The sequence below is a fragment of the Sinocyclocheilus rhinocerous genome, unplaced genomic scaffold (genome assembly GCF_001515625.1).
Source record: "Sinocyclocheilus rhinocerous isolate Xijiao unplaced genomic scaffold, SAMN03320098_v1.1 scaffold647, whole genome shotgun sequence".
Lineage (NCBI taxonomy): Eukaryota > Metazoa > Chordata > Actinopteri > Cypriniformes > Cyprinidae > Sinocyclocheilus > Sinocyclocheilus rhinocerous.
Window position 1 is genome coordinate 366,024 of NW_015632746.1, and position 16,645 is coordinate 382,668.

A 16,645-nucleotide genomic window follows, 5' to 3' on the forward strand; every position below is an offset into this window, starting at 1 on the left:
CGGTCATGCATGAAAAAAAAAAATACCGTCATGTACCGTGAAACCGGTATAATTTTGGGAAATACCGTGATATAAATTTTTGGTCATACCGCCCAGCACTACTTAATATTCATTTCTTGTTTAATGAACTGTTGTATTAAATCAATATCACATTTGCAAACTCCCTTAATAATCATTAAAAGCTGTCACTCACTCATCGCGATCTCACAAAGTTCCATTATAATCGATGAAGCTCCCTACACTGCACAATGAATCTCTTATTTACACCGTCAACACTTTGTTTACAATAATGAGAAGATTCGTGAGATTGCAGAACTCAGCACTGAACAAAACTCAGGTGTTTGAGCAGTGAGTGGATTCTGATTAACATTGTGTTCAAGGAATCAACAGATTTGTCTGTGATACATTACTCAATGCAGCAAAAACACGTTGTAAATAAGTTAGAAACCTTTGAAGCTCCCCTGAGCGCAAACACAAATATGCTGATCGGGTCAGTCGCACTGGTGCTCCTAAATATTTTTTTTCAAAGTTGCACGCAGTAATTTTCATTCGCAAATGCACTGCTTCTCCATAGGTTCATGCAGGGCTGCGCATCAGCTCACGCTAAGTTTTTTTCTCCTGCTACCCTATCTCAACCCCCAATCATTAGCGCAGTTTCGTTTTGTCTTTGACAGCGCGTATAGGACAATTTTTGAAATAGCACCATTCTAATAAACAAAATTTATTTCAAATTTAATTCAAGCACTTTCAAGGACTTATATTTGTTTTCAAGTACTTTCCAGGCCTTGAATCCATGCGTCTGATATTCAAGTACTTTCAAGAAGCGTGGGAACCCTGTGTAAACCAAAAGATTTAGAATTATATTATTAGTCATTGGCAGTTGGGGCAAACGGTTGATTATGGACCCTGGGTGGGCTCATGGTTCTTCTGTGCGAAACACTGTCTTTGCATATAAACACCATGCAGTGGCGCACACTCATCTGAATCCCCTGATTTGTGATGCACACACCCTTACATTATCCGCCCACAAGACTGAGGCCAATGGCCCAAAAAGTGTTTGTGTCCGCTAGGTGGGCCTCCCAGCAGTCTGTCCCAGCACATGACCCCCAGCATGGAGGACGTGTGGGTTTTGCGGAACTCCTGCGCTGGTAAGAACCGCTGCACTCCCCTGCGCCCCCTACTGGCTGTCACCCTCTCCCTGCTGCAGACAGACCCTCTGATTGGCTGGCCTGTCGGGACACCACACAGACCCAGTTGGTGTGTCCGTCTCCAGATGTTAGCGTACTGCGAACCCTCTCGCTCCCGTAGCAGAACGTACTGTAGGTTGTGTGCTGTCATCTGTAAACCCCATCACCACATCGCCTGTGGCTTTGCCCTGCTACCCCTACCCCATCCTGCCTGCTGCTTGAGTTTAAATCCAGCCCCTTGGCACAGTGGGTACAGTACCCTCACAGCTGTGGGGTGGCACACTGGCATGGCAGTGCAGACGGCTGCAGTGATGGCATAATCGCGGTCATGTTATGATTGCATTGACTCACTGGACTAACGCCTCTATCTCTCTCGCAGCTGGGGACAGGAACAGTGTGGGCAGCACTGGCAGTGTGGGCAGCACCCGCAGTGCAGGCAGTGGCCAGAGCACAGAAAGCAACAGCGCCCCCAATGGACCACAGCAACACACCACCAGCCCTGACACCAGCAAGGTAACCATTCGTTGTGTTGATTCACAGGCATGATGCTTTGTAAGAAATACAACTTAAAGAGTTCCCATTTAGAAATACCAGGGAAAATGTGATTTCCATGTCTGTTTCTGTAGTAGATAAACATTTTTCTAATTATGATGTTATTAAAAATTTGAACCTTTATGAAATATTAAGTCATGGTCTTATGACGGGTGCTTTTAGAGGTAGTGAGCGATAACGAAATGTCTTAATTTGAATAAAGAGAAATTAGATTGAAATGGTACATTTTGGTTAAGAACATTCTGGTGATCATCTTGAAGTGCTAATGTTGCTATTTTAGCAGGTAAAATGTTTTGTTCCATGTATAAAGAATTTGTGTTTTGTCTCATTTAAGACATTTTTATACTACTAGCTATAATGTTTCAATTAAATACAAGGATTCATACCTGACATGTAGAAGAAAATTCGGCACATCACAGCTCCAAAAAAAACCAGTTTCTTAAATTCCAACTTTGCAATGTCTCGAAGTCCACAACTCTTCATCAGACCATAATGGACCTGTTTCCTGTTATTTTAGTTAAACTTTTTTAGCTTCAGGCAAACATTTGTCGTTCCTATGTGAACTAAAGTTTTATAGCTAAGGTTTCTTCTGACTTCTGACATTTTAAACAGGCAACGCCCTCTGTTGTGGATTTACTACAGCCAGATCATAACAAACTTCCAGACACATCCACAGGTAAAGAGTTACCTGTGCCATATTTACTGTTTGTATCTGTATACAGCTTACGGTGACCGTATTTGGACACAAAAAATTTATGAAAGTTACTGCAATGGATATAAAAATATCAAAGCAAGTTCCTCTGATAGGACACCTGTGTGAACTTGAGTTATAACGGACTTCATACATCAACTTTAAAACTGGCAAAACACTAGCTAATTCAAAGACATTGAAAATGATTTCAGGTGAATCTTGGTGCATGTATTAACATGAGTATGTGTGGTGTTGTTTTGAAGGAGTTCCTCGCAGACCTGTGCTGCCCACACAGAGGCCAGGAGAGCAGGGTTTCTCTCAACAGTTTGTGCGTCCTCAACAGCTGCTGGAGGGCAAGGTCAGAAAACACTATTAAAGTTAAGACTTAGATAGACGTGATCATATTTTGATATGGCAAATTAATTTTGTATTGTTGTTGTAAGTTGTATTACAACTTTATGAAAATACTGTCATCAAAATGTTGATTATATAATTATACCACACAATTGTACAATTAGTATACAAGTATACTAATAATAAATGTGAGTATAAGAACATACAACTGTTAATTAAGCCCAAAAATGAGATTATATAAAATATATCATATAATAATATACACAAAAAAACATAATACAAATAGAGAAGCCGCATTTTATAAGAAAGTGTCATACAACAGCAGTTGTATCCTACATTCTGTTTGCTACCTGTCATGTCGTATATCTTCATGTCTTTTATCATTGTCAGGATGCTGAGGCCATCCATCAGTGGCTTAGTGAGTTTCAGTTGGAGCAGTACACTGCTAATTTCCTCAACGCTGGCTATGATGTACCTACCATCAGCAGAATGACCCCAGAGGTACGATCAGAGCACCAGTGTTTGGTTGCTTTAAGAAGTGCCACTCATTCTTGTTGCTGCATATAGAGTTGATGTTGATGAAGTATTATACCATTTTTCAGGATCTCACGGCTATTGGTGTGACTAAACCAGGACACCGTAAGAAGATTTCTCTTGAGATCGGCAACCTCAGCATTCCAGAATGGCTCCCAGAGTACATACCGGTAAGTCACTACACGCTATAGTATGCATATACGTGTGTCTATGGTGTTGTCTTCAGTTCACTCACAATTAAAAACTTATCACTTAGCAGGATCTTGGGGAGTGGCTGAGCGCCATAGGTCTGCCTCAGTATAATAAGAAACTCTCAGAGAATGGCTATGACTCGATAAACATTGTCCGAGATCTCACATGGGAAGACTTGCAGGAGATTGGCATCACCAAACTAGGTGAGTTTAAAAGAAACACTGAATTAAAGTACACTGTGGTGGTTGTAGTTATAGGGTTAACAAAACCAAAGAAAAGTTAGGAATAATTGGAAATTAAAAAACTGTGTGTTCTTGTTATTGTAACGGAGGCCAGATAGTAAGAGCTATGGAAAACCAGGCGCACTAGCTACTGACGCTAGTGGCTGTGGTCTTTAGCATTCTTGTTAGCGCACCTGCTTCCCATGTCAGAAACGCCGGCTCAAATCCCACATGGAGCAGAGCAAGTAGAGCCGGAGGGGTTAAATTGGTGCCGTGACCCGGATAGGAGTGAAGTTTAAAGGCAGAGTAAGTGATTTCTGGTAGCCAATGTTGATATTTGAAATCACCAAAACAAACACGCCCCTACCCCAAAAGGGTCTTGCCCCTATTTTGATAGCTCCGCCCCACATATACGTACGCAACCCAGGCAACGATTAGTTCTGTGAAACAAAGCAAAACCAATGTTACACCATGTCTACTCTCTATCTTTCTGTCGCTCGGCTTGGCTAATGTCCGTCCCATGCACTGAACGCGCTCTCCTCCACATCACGAGTAGACACGCCCCTTATTGCTGATTGGCTACAAGTTTGTTTTGCGATTCGGCCCGAATCAGTTTTCCGAATCAGTGTTTTTGAAAAATCACACACCCTGCCTTTAAGTGGTGAGTGTAATGGAGGCCAGCTTGTAAGAGCTATGAAGGTAGAACTCACTCCCCTGATCTCAAGAGGTGCACTAGAGACTGATGCTAAAGGCTGTTGTCTTGTTAACATGCCTGCCTCCCATGCTGGAAATCTTGAATCCCGCTCGGAGGAGGGCGAGTAGAACCAGAGGGTGGGGGACTTGAAAATTTTTGTTGGCTAAATATTGCTAAATAAAGCTAAACCTGCTTTCAAACTAAAACAAGCATGATATGTAAGAAAATCATTCTTTTGAATTGATTTTTTTAAATAAGTAGGTTCACACTGGTTCGGATGAATCATTATTAGAACAGAATTTGAATGATTGTTTAAAAACCTTCATCCTTTGGTCATTAACGATTGACAAAGCCACAAATAATTGATGAGATACATGGGTCAAAAAGTGTGGAAACCCTGTATACACTTCACCATCCATATGCAAAATGAAGCCAGGGTGATTTAGCTGTTGTTATGCCCATTTGCTCAAGGCAAATAGACTTGTGGGTTTAGTAAACCTGAATTTTGTAATTTAGTAAAATTGAATTTTGCTTTGATTTCACAAATCAAATCAACTTTGATTTTGATAATCAAAATTGATATCAACTTATTATTATTAAGTTGATATCAACTCAAAATTGATATCAACTTATTATATCTTTGTACAGATCTTTGTTTAAAGTTCATCAATTCATCAAGTATTTTTTTTACCCTTTTCACAACCATTTGGCATTAAACATTGTAGCAATGTTTTTTCAATGTTGAAATTAGAAATGTCATTATTTCAACCACATTTCAACATTGAAGGCCAATCACATTTCCCCTGGGTAGCTCTTCCAGTTTTTGTTCTTACTTGCCATGACCTTGACAAGGACATTTTAATTTTTATTCCTCTGGTATGATTTTGGGTAGTCTTTCCCACAGATAAATCTGATTGGTCTAAAGTCCTTTTCCAAATGACTGTATATTCAGCATCAAATATACCGTGAGATTGTGCAGGGACATGCAACATTCTCACCTTGTTGTATCATGCTTGCTAGGACATGGTGTACTTTTTCTATATATCCTGTGAAGCATATCCTGTTTTTTTTAATTCTTGTGTGACATGTACAGTAAGTGTTAAATCAGTGTATGTGTGTGTGTGTGTGTGTCTCTGACAGGCCATCAGAAGAAAATGATGCTTGCGGTGAAGAGGTTGTGCGATATTCATAAGGCTCTTCTGCAGGCAGAATCAGGGCAGGGCACACTGCGGCGCAAAACCCCCACGGCCCTGGACCTGGTCACTATCGAGCCGCCTCCTGAGAGCGGCGACCTCCCCTCACCCCACACGCCCAAGATGATGACTTTCCAGGACAGTGAGCTGAGTACTGAGCTACAGAGTGCCATGTCCTCCCACTACAGTGGCTGTCAGGATGGACTGGCCATCAAGAACGCAGTAGGTATGTCCTCCAGTCAGGAGAGCATTGACACACGCTCTCGAGGCTCCGGACGCTCTCAGGAGCCCCCCAGCACCCCCTCCTCCACTTCCGCTGCGACCCCTTATAGCCTCTCCCGAGAGAGCTTAACGAGCCCAGACAGCAGTCCTGCTAAAGAGCGCAACATTCCAGAAGGCCGCGACCAGGTCCCACGTCCTCAGCTACCACAGCAGCTGCCGTTCAGTGCGTCCGCAGGCTTTAAATACCCCGCGGTGCCTGCCAAACCCAAACTGAGCTCTGCTCCTTCTCCACAAGGCTCTCCTGTTCATAAAACCCTCAATTATCCACGGTCACAATATAACAGTGCCACACTTGACCGTCACACTCCTAGCGTAACCAAGAAGCGCACACAGAGTCTGTCCCGGTATGCTTTGTCGGACGGTGAACCAGATGAAGATGATGATGATGAAGCCGCTCAGCTGGCCAGTATGGCCATGCCTTCGTATGCCACACTGAGCCGCAAGCCTACCCGTGGCCAGCTGGCACGTCTTCAGTCCGCCCCCGAGCAGTCCACCAGCCGAAGCCACTCTTTCGCCATCAGGGCTCGGCGTAAAGGGCCTCCTCCTCCACCACCTAAACGCCTTAGCTCCGTCAGCAGCAGCAGCACTAGTGTTGAAACTGTCTCTGACACTCCAGCATCACCTTCTGGAGGAGTTGAGAATGGCAGACCTGGGACCGTGAAGAGCATCGCAGCTGCGTTAGAAACAGTCCTACCTGCGCCTACGGTGGAGCTCCTTCAGGAAACCCCTACAGCTGTTTCCAGTACCAATGAAGGGTTCAGGCGTAGACCTCTGAGTCAGACCGAATCCACCCCAGTGTTCGCCAAAGCAGATACCAATAGAGCGGCAAAGTCCGACTCGGAAGAGGAGGATGGGACGAAGGATTCAGGCCTGGAGAGCTCATCCTCGCCTCAGAACAGCTCCAGTGAGTGCATCCCCTTTGCGGAGGAAGGCAACCTCACTATCAAACAGAGGCCCAAAGTTGGCGGGCCTCTCAAGGCAGAGACCACTTCTGAGTCACCAGAGAAGGCCAAACCGGCCAAAACCCCTGAAGTGCCAGAGTTCAACCTTAAAGAGTCAGACACAGTAAAGAGACGGCAGAAGCCAAAAGAGAAAGAGCAGTCAAACACAGTGTCTGACAGCAGCCCAGATGGCACATCAGTTTTAGAGACTCAGGACACGGTGAAACTCCGCATCAGTGAAACAGATATGAGTCTGCCATGTGTGGAGCTTCCAGCCAAACCAGTGAAAGCACCTCCACCTCTTGCTCCCAAACCTCCCAGTCCCCTGAATTCAACACGGCACGCCTCTAAACCAGATCCTGCTCCTGTAACAGGTACAGCCTACAAATAAACAGCCTATTAATAAAGTTAGTTAGCTTTTTATTCAGGTTTGATGCAATGTATTTCAGTGCCCAGTTGCATGAAAGCCCTTATGCTAAATCCCTTAGTTATAAGGTTAAGGGAACCTTTAGTGAAACTTGGGTTGCAAGAAAAAAACCTAAGGGTCAACTTAAGGAACCTTAAGGCTGTCATTAAGTATTCCCCTTAATTATTTAAGTGTTCCCTTAAGCATTACTACAAAGTCCTTAGTAACCATTTCACCTTAATAAATTTAAGGGACCAAAACAGCCTCCTTAATTCATCTTAAACTCAAACGCGATGGCTGATTTTATGTTAATTGAAGAGGAGGAAGTACCAAGGCACATTTTTAATAATTGAAATTTGGATACGCAGTTATTGAGAGTAAATCCTTCGTCTCACTGCAGTCCAATTTGGTTAGTTTTTTTTTGTTTTCTGTGCTCTTGGTATTTTCCATAACGCAAATATTAGTACAACCGTTGTTTTGTTGTGTGCTGTTTATTGTGAGATGTAGTAGCCTAACTATAGCAACGGCAGCGCCCACTGCTGTATGTTGCCAGAAACTACCATGCAACACTTAGTATATACACTTAGGTAAGGGTGACAGTTAAGACGTTTGTTGCAAGGCTCTTAAAGAAATCCCTTGCCTCAGGGATTTTTTTCCCCTCAGGGATACCCCTAAGTCAAAATTACTTAAGGACTTTCATGCATCCGGGCACTGATCTTAATTTTTTTCATCTCAGACAAATACTGCTCTGATTAATACATTCTATACTTTGGTAGATTGCATGTATTACATTAAAGCTATTGGTAGCAACATTTTGCTAATAAGTTAGAGTACAAGCAGTGGATTTATTCCATTTTTTGCATTTATCTGAGATTCTTGTTCTGTCTGCAGCTGTCGGCTCCAGCGTGACACTGAGTGTTGTACAGAGTGTTGCCTTTGCAGCACCTCAGTCTCCAGTCCCATACTCCCCCTCGCCAGAGAACACGGGTCAGAGTGTGATATCAGGAAGCCTCCAGGCTCTGATGGACGGGGATCAAGGGTCAACACTGAAGCATCAGAGGCTGGAGAAGACCAGCTCATCCCTGGATGAAGCACTGAAGGCTGTGGAGAGAAAACTAACTCTGGAGAACAACAACGTGGGGTGAGAGACACTCTCCACCAGCTTTCACACTTAAAAGAATAAATCTACAAAAATGATTTTCTTTTTATTGAGGGATTTTCAGAATTTTTCCATTTAATTCAATTAAATGTCATGTTTTTAAATTGTCACTAATTTATCACTCCTAATTAAACCTGTTGTGTCTCTTTTAGTGTTTCTCACGTAGTCAAGTCTGCAGGGAACATTCTGGATGACATCGGGAACATGTTTGATGACCTGGCCGATCAGCTAGATGCTATGCTGGATTAAAGGTTCTCATGGATGGAGCGGTTTATTTTTTGATGGCCCAAAAACAGGAGGGTAGAGATCTACGTATAGCAGCATGGTTTCTTCTGCCTTATAATTCAGATGGAAAACAGAGATGAACTCTTGAACACAAAAGTGGGAACCTCCATTGATCTTTATTTACATGGACCACACAGACATTTATGGACCACAGTCTTCTGACTAATGTCAGTCTAGATGTCATCTGTATTTGTTTGTTTGTTTGTTTATTCTTATTCCAGCGTCTAATCAACCAGCATATATATTTGTTTTCCTGTCATTGTATTTCGGGGATGATTTGTGGACTTGACCAAGCGTGACCCCAATGAACTTTACATGATGGACCCAGATAGAAGAAATGCACTTAGGAGAATCATTCCTAAAGCAATATACATTTCAAAACACTACACTGATTCAGAACATTTCTAGAAAGATTAATGGGATAGTTCACCCAAAAAGTGACAATTCTGTCATCCTTTGCTCACCCTTATGCTAAAGCGAGACATTTTGAGTATACTTTTCATACAGCAATAAGTTATAACGACCAGCTGTTAAAACAAATGATACATAACAGAATTTTCATTTTTTTTGAGTGAACGGTTCCTTTAACATAACTACTTTTCAAAGCATTTTGAAAGTAGTAGTTTTTGACTTATTCATTTCAGCAGGTAAACAGCCTTTGGGAGGTTTGGTCCTTGTACCATATTTTTTCTTAATGACGTTGCAGGTTAAAATACATGACTGACTTTTTTTTGTATGAAAGTGTGGTTTTAAAGGGAACATGTTAAAATGAAAACAGTAACACTGCCGTATGTAACTAGAGCAGCACCGATGTACAGAAAGCGATTCAGGTTGAAGTTACCACAAAATATTTTTGAAGTCTTTAAACTTTTATTAGTCCAAATAGTATTTAAACTTTATCAAAATATGTATATTGTACACTAAAGGTATATTTGATTGGGAAGCAAACCTGTTTGTTGTACCAAAGTATATGTATATTTTTATTCAAATGTTGGATAATGTTAACGCTAACAGACTCGCAGCTAAACTAATGAAATTTAACCCAGTGGCATTTCCCCTTTGCATATAATTTGATATGATGTATCTGATGTGGAATATATCCACACTGTTCTTGTGTGCCATACGTTTAAATAGATGTTTCTTTCAGGTTCTGTCTCCCAGCGAACTGAAATGTAATCAATGGCATTTGTTTAACTAAGGCCGTTTTAACATTTAACCATTTTAGAACTGCAATTAAGGCCCATTCACACCAAGGACTATAACTGTAACTATAAAGTTTTAATAATAACTTTAATCGCCCTCTGCAATGCGCACTGATAGTAAACAGAACGTTATAACCCACTAGTGTGGATGTCAATATAGTCATTATAGTTCCCTTTCATGGGAACTTCGAACTGCGTCCTCTAGGGGTCGCTATGGGAAACCTAGAGGACGCAGTGTCTCGTTCCCTACTCAGGGAACCATGGTTACATAAGTAACCTGAGACGTTATCATTCTTGGTATGAACGGGCCTTTGCTTATGTGAATACTATATATTAGTGATGTTCTTAATTAGGTAATATGAAACACTGATATGATTGTTCAGTATCAAGCCCCTCTTTGTTCTAATTTAACATTTTCTATTAAATGAATTTAGCTATTGTGTCTTTTTTTATTATTACTGAGCAATGTGACTGTCATTTCAGCACTTACAGTGCAATGCAAAAGAGAATCCTCTTCTGTCTGATTTGTCCAGATTGTCCGGACTAGGGTTGCACCAATTGTTAGTAAGTACTTAAATTGTAATATAAAGTCCACACTAGAGCTAACTACTTGTAACTATGCAGATGATGTGTTACTTTTCATCTGTTGTTCCGTTATTAAATCTAATAATGTGTTTGGGCCCTTCTCAGGTTACAAGGTAAACTAGGAAAAATGTGAATTAATGCCCCTCTCCCGACAAGCAAGCAAAGAGTTCCTAGTCTCCACTTTATTCAAAATAGTTTTAGAAAGTAAACAGTCACCAGTAAGTAGGAAACATCTCAGTAAAACCAGAAGGGAAGGAGGATACAGCCTTCCTTAGTTTAAGCCATATTATTTAGCAGCTCACTTTTTTTTTTCGTTCTGGAGGATTTTGTTTTCCATATATTCAAGACATGCCTGTTTGGCTTCATATCCTTCTTCATGTAAGCATACTTCACTTTCAGTAATTCTCCATAACCCGGTGAAAAGGAATAAAGCATTATATAATTATAACCCAGTGATTCATAACTCGTTGAGAACATAGAGGCTAGTGAAGAATATAAAATAATGCCCTGAATCTGTATCTAGAAAGTCTGATTTGTTGGAACTATGCTTTTCAACCAGGTTTTCAATACATTTTTTTCAAATTGGAAAGAGATGAAAGATTTATACAAGGTCTGTCCCGAAAGTATCCAGCCATATATGAAAAACGATGCAATGATGCCTCAGTCCCCTTCAAAGTAGACACCTTGGGACCTCACACGGTTCTCCCAGCATCTCTTCCACTGCTCAAAACACTTGGAATCGGCATCAGCTGCCTCGTCGTATTTTCCAGAATCTCATCTAAGGTCTGAAATTTCTTCCCTTTCTAAGGTGATTTTAGTTTTGGGAAAAGCCAGAAGTCACAGTGCGCCACATCTGGGGTGTAGGGGGGATGAGTCACCTGGGTGATTTGATGTTTCACCAAAAAACTGCACAAGATGTGATGCACGGGCGGGCACATTGTCGTTATGGAGCTGCCAATCACCAGTTACCCATAGCTGCAACCGTTTTCGGTGTATTGCATCTCCCATCTCGTATTTTTCATATATACATGGCTGGATACTTTACAGACAGCCCGCGTATATTAATGATCGATTGGCATCCTCCCTGCAGCTTCAACAAAGATACAAATTGGTAACCTCGATTTTTTTCCCCTATTATCTACAAATAAGACATTTTTGAGAGCACATATTTTACATTTTGAGCAGAAACTTAAGCATACAGATTTAGATAGGCTGGCAGGTAAAACCACTGATTCAAACAGTCCTGGGAAGAGGAATCGTGCATTGACAATATTCAGAGTAGTTGCTCGATAACAGTTGTTCACAGACTCATCCCCAAAAAAGTTTGTCTAAATTTTCTCCAGAGATATCACCCTTATGTCCAAAATGTTCAGCTGCAGAGGGGACACTTAGCCATCAGTTCCTCACATGTCACAAGCTCAACACCTTCTGGAACTTATTGTTTGTAACTCTGTTATATACCCTGAAAAAAGAATACAGAGGCAGATTCTATCATGCCATTGTGTGGCGTGGTGGCACCAGTGGATCTGAACAAATATGAAGCACAAGCTGTATCCCTCAGCATCCCTGCTGAAAAAAACTGTAGACACCATCACATCATTTGTAATGGTTTTACTGGTTATGATGGGAATTGTATTAGTTTTAATGGAAATTGTAATGGTCCCTGAGGGTCTCTACTGATAATTTGTCGCCTTCTATTGGTGGCTTGTTAAAACCACTAAAACCTAATGGGCTGTGTCCCAAAACACACTACAGGAAACCATTTTTTAATGGTTAATAGTTTATAATGTTTGTAATGGTATGTGTAGTGGAAACCATTAAAATTTCTGCGATGGTTTTCAGCAGGGATGTTACTTGCAAGACATCTGATTTTACTACACTGGAAGTCCGAGGCAGTACTAACTTTTGATATGTGGGTTATAAATCTGGGAAAGACTTTGCATTTGGATTAGTTTTTTATTAAGGAAAAGAAAGAGTCTTGTCTTTTTGAGTACCTGGGAATCATTTACTCCTTATATAGCTCAGCTGATGGGTTATCACTGCTTCTTCTGTCCGCTTCCTCTCTTTCATCAAGTCCCGCGCATCGGTTCTGTTCGGAACCGTTTGACGGAAGCACGGAACACACGTGAGCTGATTCATATAGTGCAGCGCTGCCAGTCAAGACTAACCGATTTAGGATTTATTATCGATTTATTATCGAATGACAAAATCGGAAATGATCAACTTATTCCTTCACTTGTCACCATGCGAAGGTTTTTAATTCCACTTAAAAAACCTGATAAAAGCATTGATAGTGTCGGGGTTGCCTCATCGGGACCCAGCTTGTGTCATGCTGCGGCTGGGCCACCCGATGCTCAGTTAGATGGTTCTCCGTCCCCAAGCACGTCTGAACACGTGGATAGTGTACAGCCTGCACAGAATGAGTGGGTAGATGATGTTAGCCATGGGCTGAAAGATACTGAACCAACACAGCCAGTATTAAACTCTTACCCAAAACGCATGTTTGGTAGCACTGCCCGAGCTTTTAATTCCAGTTGGTATCATTCAAGGCCCTGGTTGGAATATTCTGTTAAGTTGGATGCATGCTTTTGTTTCCCATGTCGCAAATTTGGGGCTGGAAATGACAAAGACCTTGTTTTTACCCGGCGTGGATACACAAATTGGAAGTCAGCATTGGAGAAAGATAAGGGGTTTCAAAAGCATGCATCCTGCCATGGGCACATACATGCTGCGAAATCATGGGCCGAGTATGAGAGTGGAAAGGCCAGTGGTGAAACCGTATCCTGTTTGTTGGGGCAAACGCATGTGGAGAAAAACCGCTATTATGTCAAGTCATTAGCTGAAGTTGTGCGCTTCCTTTCTGTCAACGAGCTTGCATTTCGTGGTAGTTCTGAAGGCACTCTTTGTGAATCTGACAATGCAGATTCAATAACACTGTAAATTTATGTACTGCAAGTGAGGTCATCAATGCTTCCCTGCAGGCTTTAAAAGACATTAGGACAGATCCTTCATGGGATCAGTTTGAAATGAGAGCAGATATCCCTGGCCAAAAAAGAAAACGAACAGTGAACAAACGAATATTCTGTTAAGTTGGATGCATGCTTTTGTTTCCCATGTTGCAAATTTGGGGCTGGAAATGACAAAGACCTTGTTTTTACCCGGCGTGGATACACAAATTGGAAGTCAGCATTGGAGAAAGATAAGGGGTTTCAAAAGCATGCATCCTGCTATGGGCACATACATGTTGCGAAATCATGGGCCGAGTATGAGAGTGGAAAGGCCAGTGGTGAAACCGTATCCTGTTTGTTGGGGCAAATGCATGTGGAGAAAAACCGCTATTATGTCAAGTCATTAGCTGAAGTTGTGCGCTTCCTTTCTGTCAACGAGCTTGCATTTCGTATAGTCGACGCAGCAAAATGAAGTCGGGGATTTAAAAAAATCGAATAGTCGAATAAAATCGACGAATCGCGACAACCCTAAATACATCTACAGCATAACAGATTCCAGGACTCCCAAAGGCAAACACAAAAGCAAACACCTGATAGCTATTTGCAAGGAAATTAATCTGAACCCTCCCAGTCCATGCCGACTGTCAAACTTCAGCTGCTCAAACACACACCTGGAGCAGTGGGTGTGATTCGCTTGATTCGCTTAATATTGTCTACACACATATTTAACATATATTTAACATTTCTGCACTCACACAGACACAAAATGCAAGACTGAAAATTTAGTAAATAAAAGTAAACTATGAATATATTACACTAGAGAGTGCTGCCCTACCACAATTTCTGATTGCCCCCCCAGTCCAGCGAGCCAAATCAGCTGCCAGGCCACTGGGAATTCTCCCGGTGCTCCCGACAGCCAGTCCGGGCCTGCTCGTTTTTTGGGGGTCGACATCTTATAAAAACATAGTTCTTGGTTTTTTAGCTTGTTTACTGTACACCTTGTCACATAGCAGCTTTTAGACATTGTTCTGTTTTTTTGAGGCAGCTTCCCGCTATACAACGTCAATGGAGAGGGTTGGATTGTTCCCCTAGTTAAATAGTTAAATCTGCTAAATAGTTATATTTAGCTGATTCTGGCAAATATAGTAGGTCAGGGATAAGCTATTCACTGTTCACTGTTCATGTACCACACTGAAAATTAAATTAATTTACACTTAACCAGTTTAATATGGAGAGGCACTGAAATGTAGACCTTCGTTTATGTGTTATGTTTTTGCCCTACACCAGTGGTCTCAAACTCAGTTCCTGGAGGGCCACAGCTCTGCGGAGTTTAGCTCCAAATCACACCTGCTTGGAAGTTTATAGTGATCCCAAAGACCTTGATTAGCTAGATCAGGTGTGTTTTATTAGGGCTGGAGCTAAACTGAGCAGAGCTGTGGCCCTCCAGGAATTGAGTTTGAGACCAATGCCCTACACTGTACATGAGGTGAGAACAGTTTAGCGGTTTAGGTTTGTATGTTAGCATGGACTCACTAAATTTAACGTTAGCTAGTTTTAGCCAGAAATACCTTGCTGAAGCACATGACATTAACATTCTGCTTGAGCAGATGAAAACTGTAACTTAATGAGAGCATGACATCCAGAAAATGAACGCTGAATAATAAAATACATTCAAAATCCCATTGCCTATCCTCTCAGGATACCTGGGATCAGTGTTACAAGTAGCCCAGGCACATAGTTTTAATATTTTTGTGGCATATACACATTATCAAACCGATGCGAGCTTCGGATCTTCCAATGTTTCTCTATGGCGCTGAAACCTAAAGATGTCCGAGTTCCGCTCCCCGTGCAACTGATACTCGACTGCTATTGGCTTATGTTCGAGGGGAGGCACTGAGCACAAAAACAGCTCCTTTAATTTTTTTCTTTAGTTGGAAGATGGAACTATGGACAGATTAATGGGATAGTTCACCCAAAATGGAAATTCTGTCATTAATTACTCACCCTGTTGTCGTTTCACACCTGTAACCTTCGTTCCTCTTCCGAACACAAATGAAGATCTTTTTGATGAAATCCAAGAGCTTTCCAAGGCAGCAAAACAACTTACACATTCAAAGCCCAGAATGGTAGAAAAGAAATCGTTAAAGTACTCCATGTGACTCCAGTGGTTTAACCTCAGTTTTATTAAGTGAAGTGAGTGCTTTGTTTGCATAAAAAAATATTTAACTGTATTTATGAAAATGATCTGCATTGTGCGCTCACGAGAGCATGACAACGCATTTGTGTTGTGTTCACACGTTAGAAGACTTGCGTGTCAACACAACGCACCTGAGTGAGTGTTCACTAGAGTACAAAAATCATCAAAAATATCTTCATTTGTGTCCCGAAGATGAACGAAGGTCTTATGGGGTTGGAACGACGTGAGGATGAGTAATTAATGACAGAATTTTCATTTTGGGTTGAATTATCCCTTTAAGATGCCACCTATGGATCCAACAGGATGTCATATGATTCACTTGCATCTAGCCAAAAACTGTGATATGCTATTGTTGTCAGTACTATTAACACAGGTGAAGAAAGATATTGTATTATTTGAGAATAAAATGACCTACTTGATTAAGTATTTTAAGTGGGAACACAGCCAGCTATGATGTCCCTTACCAAAAAGTAGTATACTTCGAGTTTATTTTAGTAAGTATACTTAAGTAAAGTTCAAGTATATTTTTAAGTATACTTTATGTAGTAAGTATACAAATATCAGTGTACTAGTTTTATACTTGTAAGTGTACTATTTCAATGTTGTGTTGTTTGGAAATTCTGTACAGAAGATGTGAACTAGCGCCCTCTACAATATAACAATGAAAACACGGATTCTAGGAGCACAGTTATAGCTAAAATATATTTAGACTTTTTCTAAGTATAAGTCAAGTATACTTAAATGTCATTTTAAGTATATTTGTGAGAAGTACATAAAGCCCATTTCTGAGAAGTACATAAAAAGTAGACTAAAAGTATACTTTCCTATTTTTAGTTTAAAAGAAGTACTAATAGCACACTTGAATAAACTTCTTTTTCGCAAGGTTTTCTCAAAGTTATGATTGAATGTGATTCAGTTGACGATTGATTCGGTTGACACAGCAGTTATCAGATAGAGCGATCTTGCTTAGAGTGCTGGGTGATAATGTGACAGAAAACATATTGATTGAGGTGATTGAGGAA

General features: G+C 41.1%; 1 protein-coding gene across 5 annotated transcripts in view; it reads left to right on the forward strand.

Moving 5' to 3' along the window:
- caskin2 (CASK interacting protein 2) overlaps positions 1-10,116 on the forward strand; it is a 74,273-nt gene extending 64,157 nt beyond the window's left edge. For 2 of the 5 annotated variants that reach the window (XM_016556111.1, XM_016556116.1), the window contains 10 exons: positions 1,071-1,148; positions 1,567-1,700; positions 2,352-2,415; positions 2,694-2,788; positions 3,175-3,285; positions 3,387-3,488; positions 3,575-3,713; positions 5,566-7,215; positions 8,139-8,388; positions 8,559-10,115. In XM_016556111.1, coding sequence (XP_016411597.1) covers positions 1,071-1,148; positions 1,567-1,700; positions 2,352-2,415; positions 2,694-2,788; positions 3,175-3,285; positions 3,387-3,488; positions 3,575-3,713; positions 5,566-7,215; positions 8,139-8,388; positions 8,559-8,655 — 2,720 coding nt within the window. In that variant the 3' untranslated portion in view covers positions 8,656-10,115. Of the gene's footprint in view, positions 1-1,070; positions 1,149-1,566; positions 1,701-2,351; positions 2,416-2,693; positions 2,789-3,174; positions 3,286-3,386; positions 3,489-3,574; positions 3,714-5,565; positions 7,216-8,138; positions 8,389-8,558 lie in introns of all 5 variants that reach the window. The other 3 variants (XM_016556113.1, XM_016556114.1, XM_016556112.1) reach the window with 2 other exon arrangements.
- Positions 10,117-16,645: the final 6,529 nt, after the last annotated feature.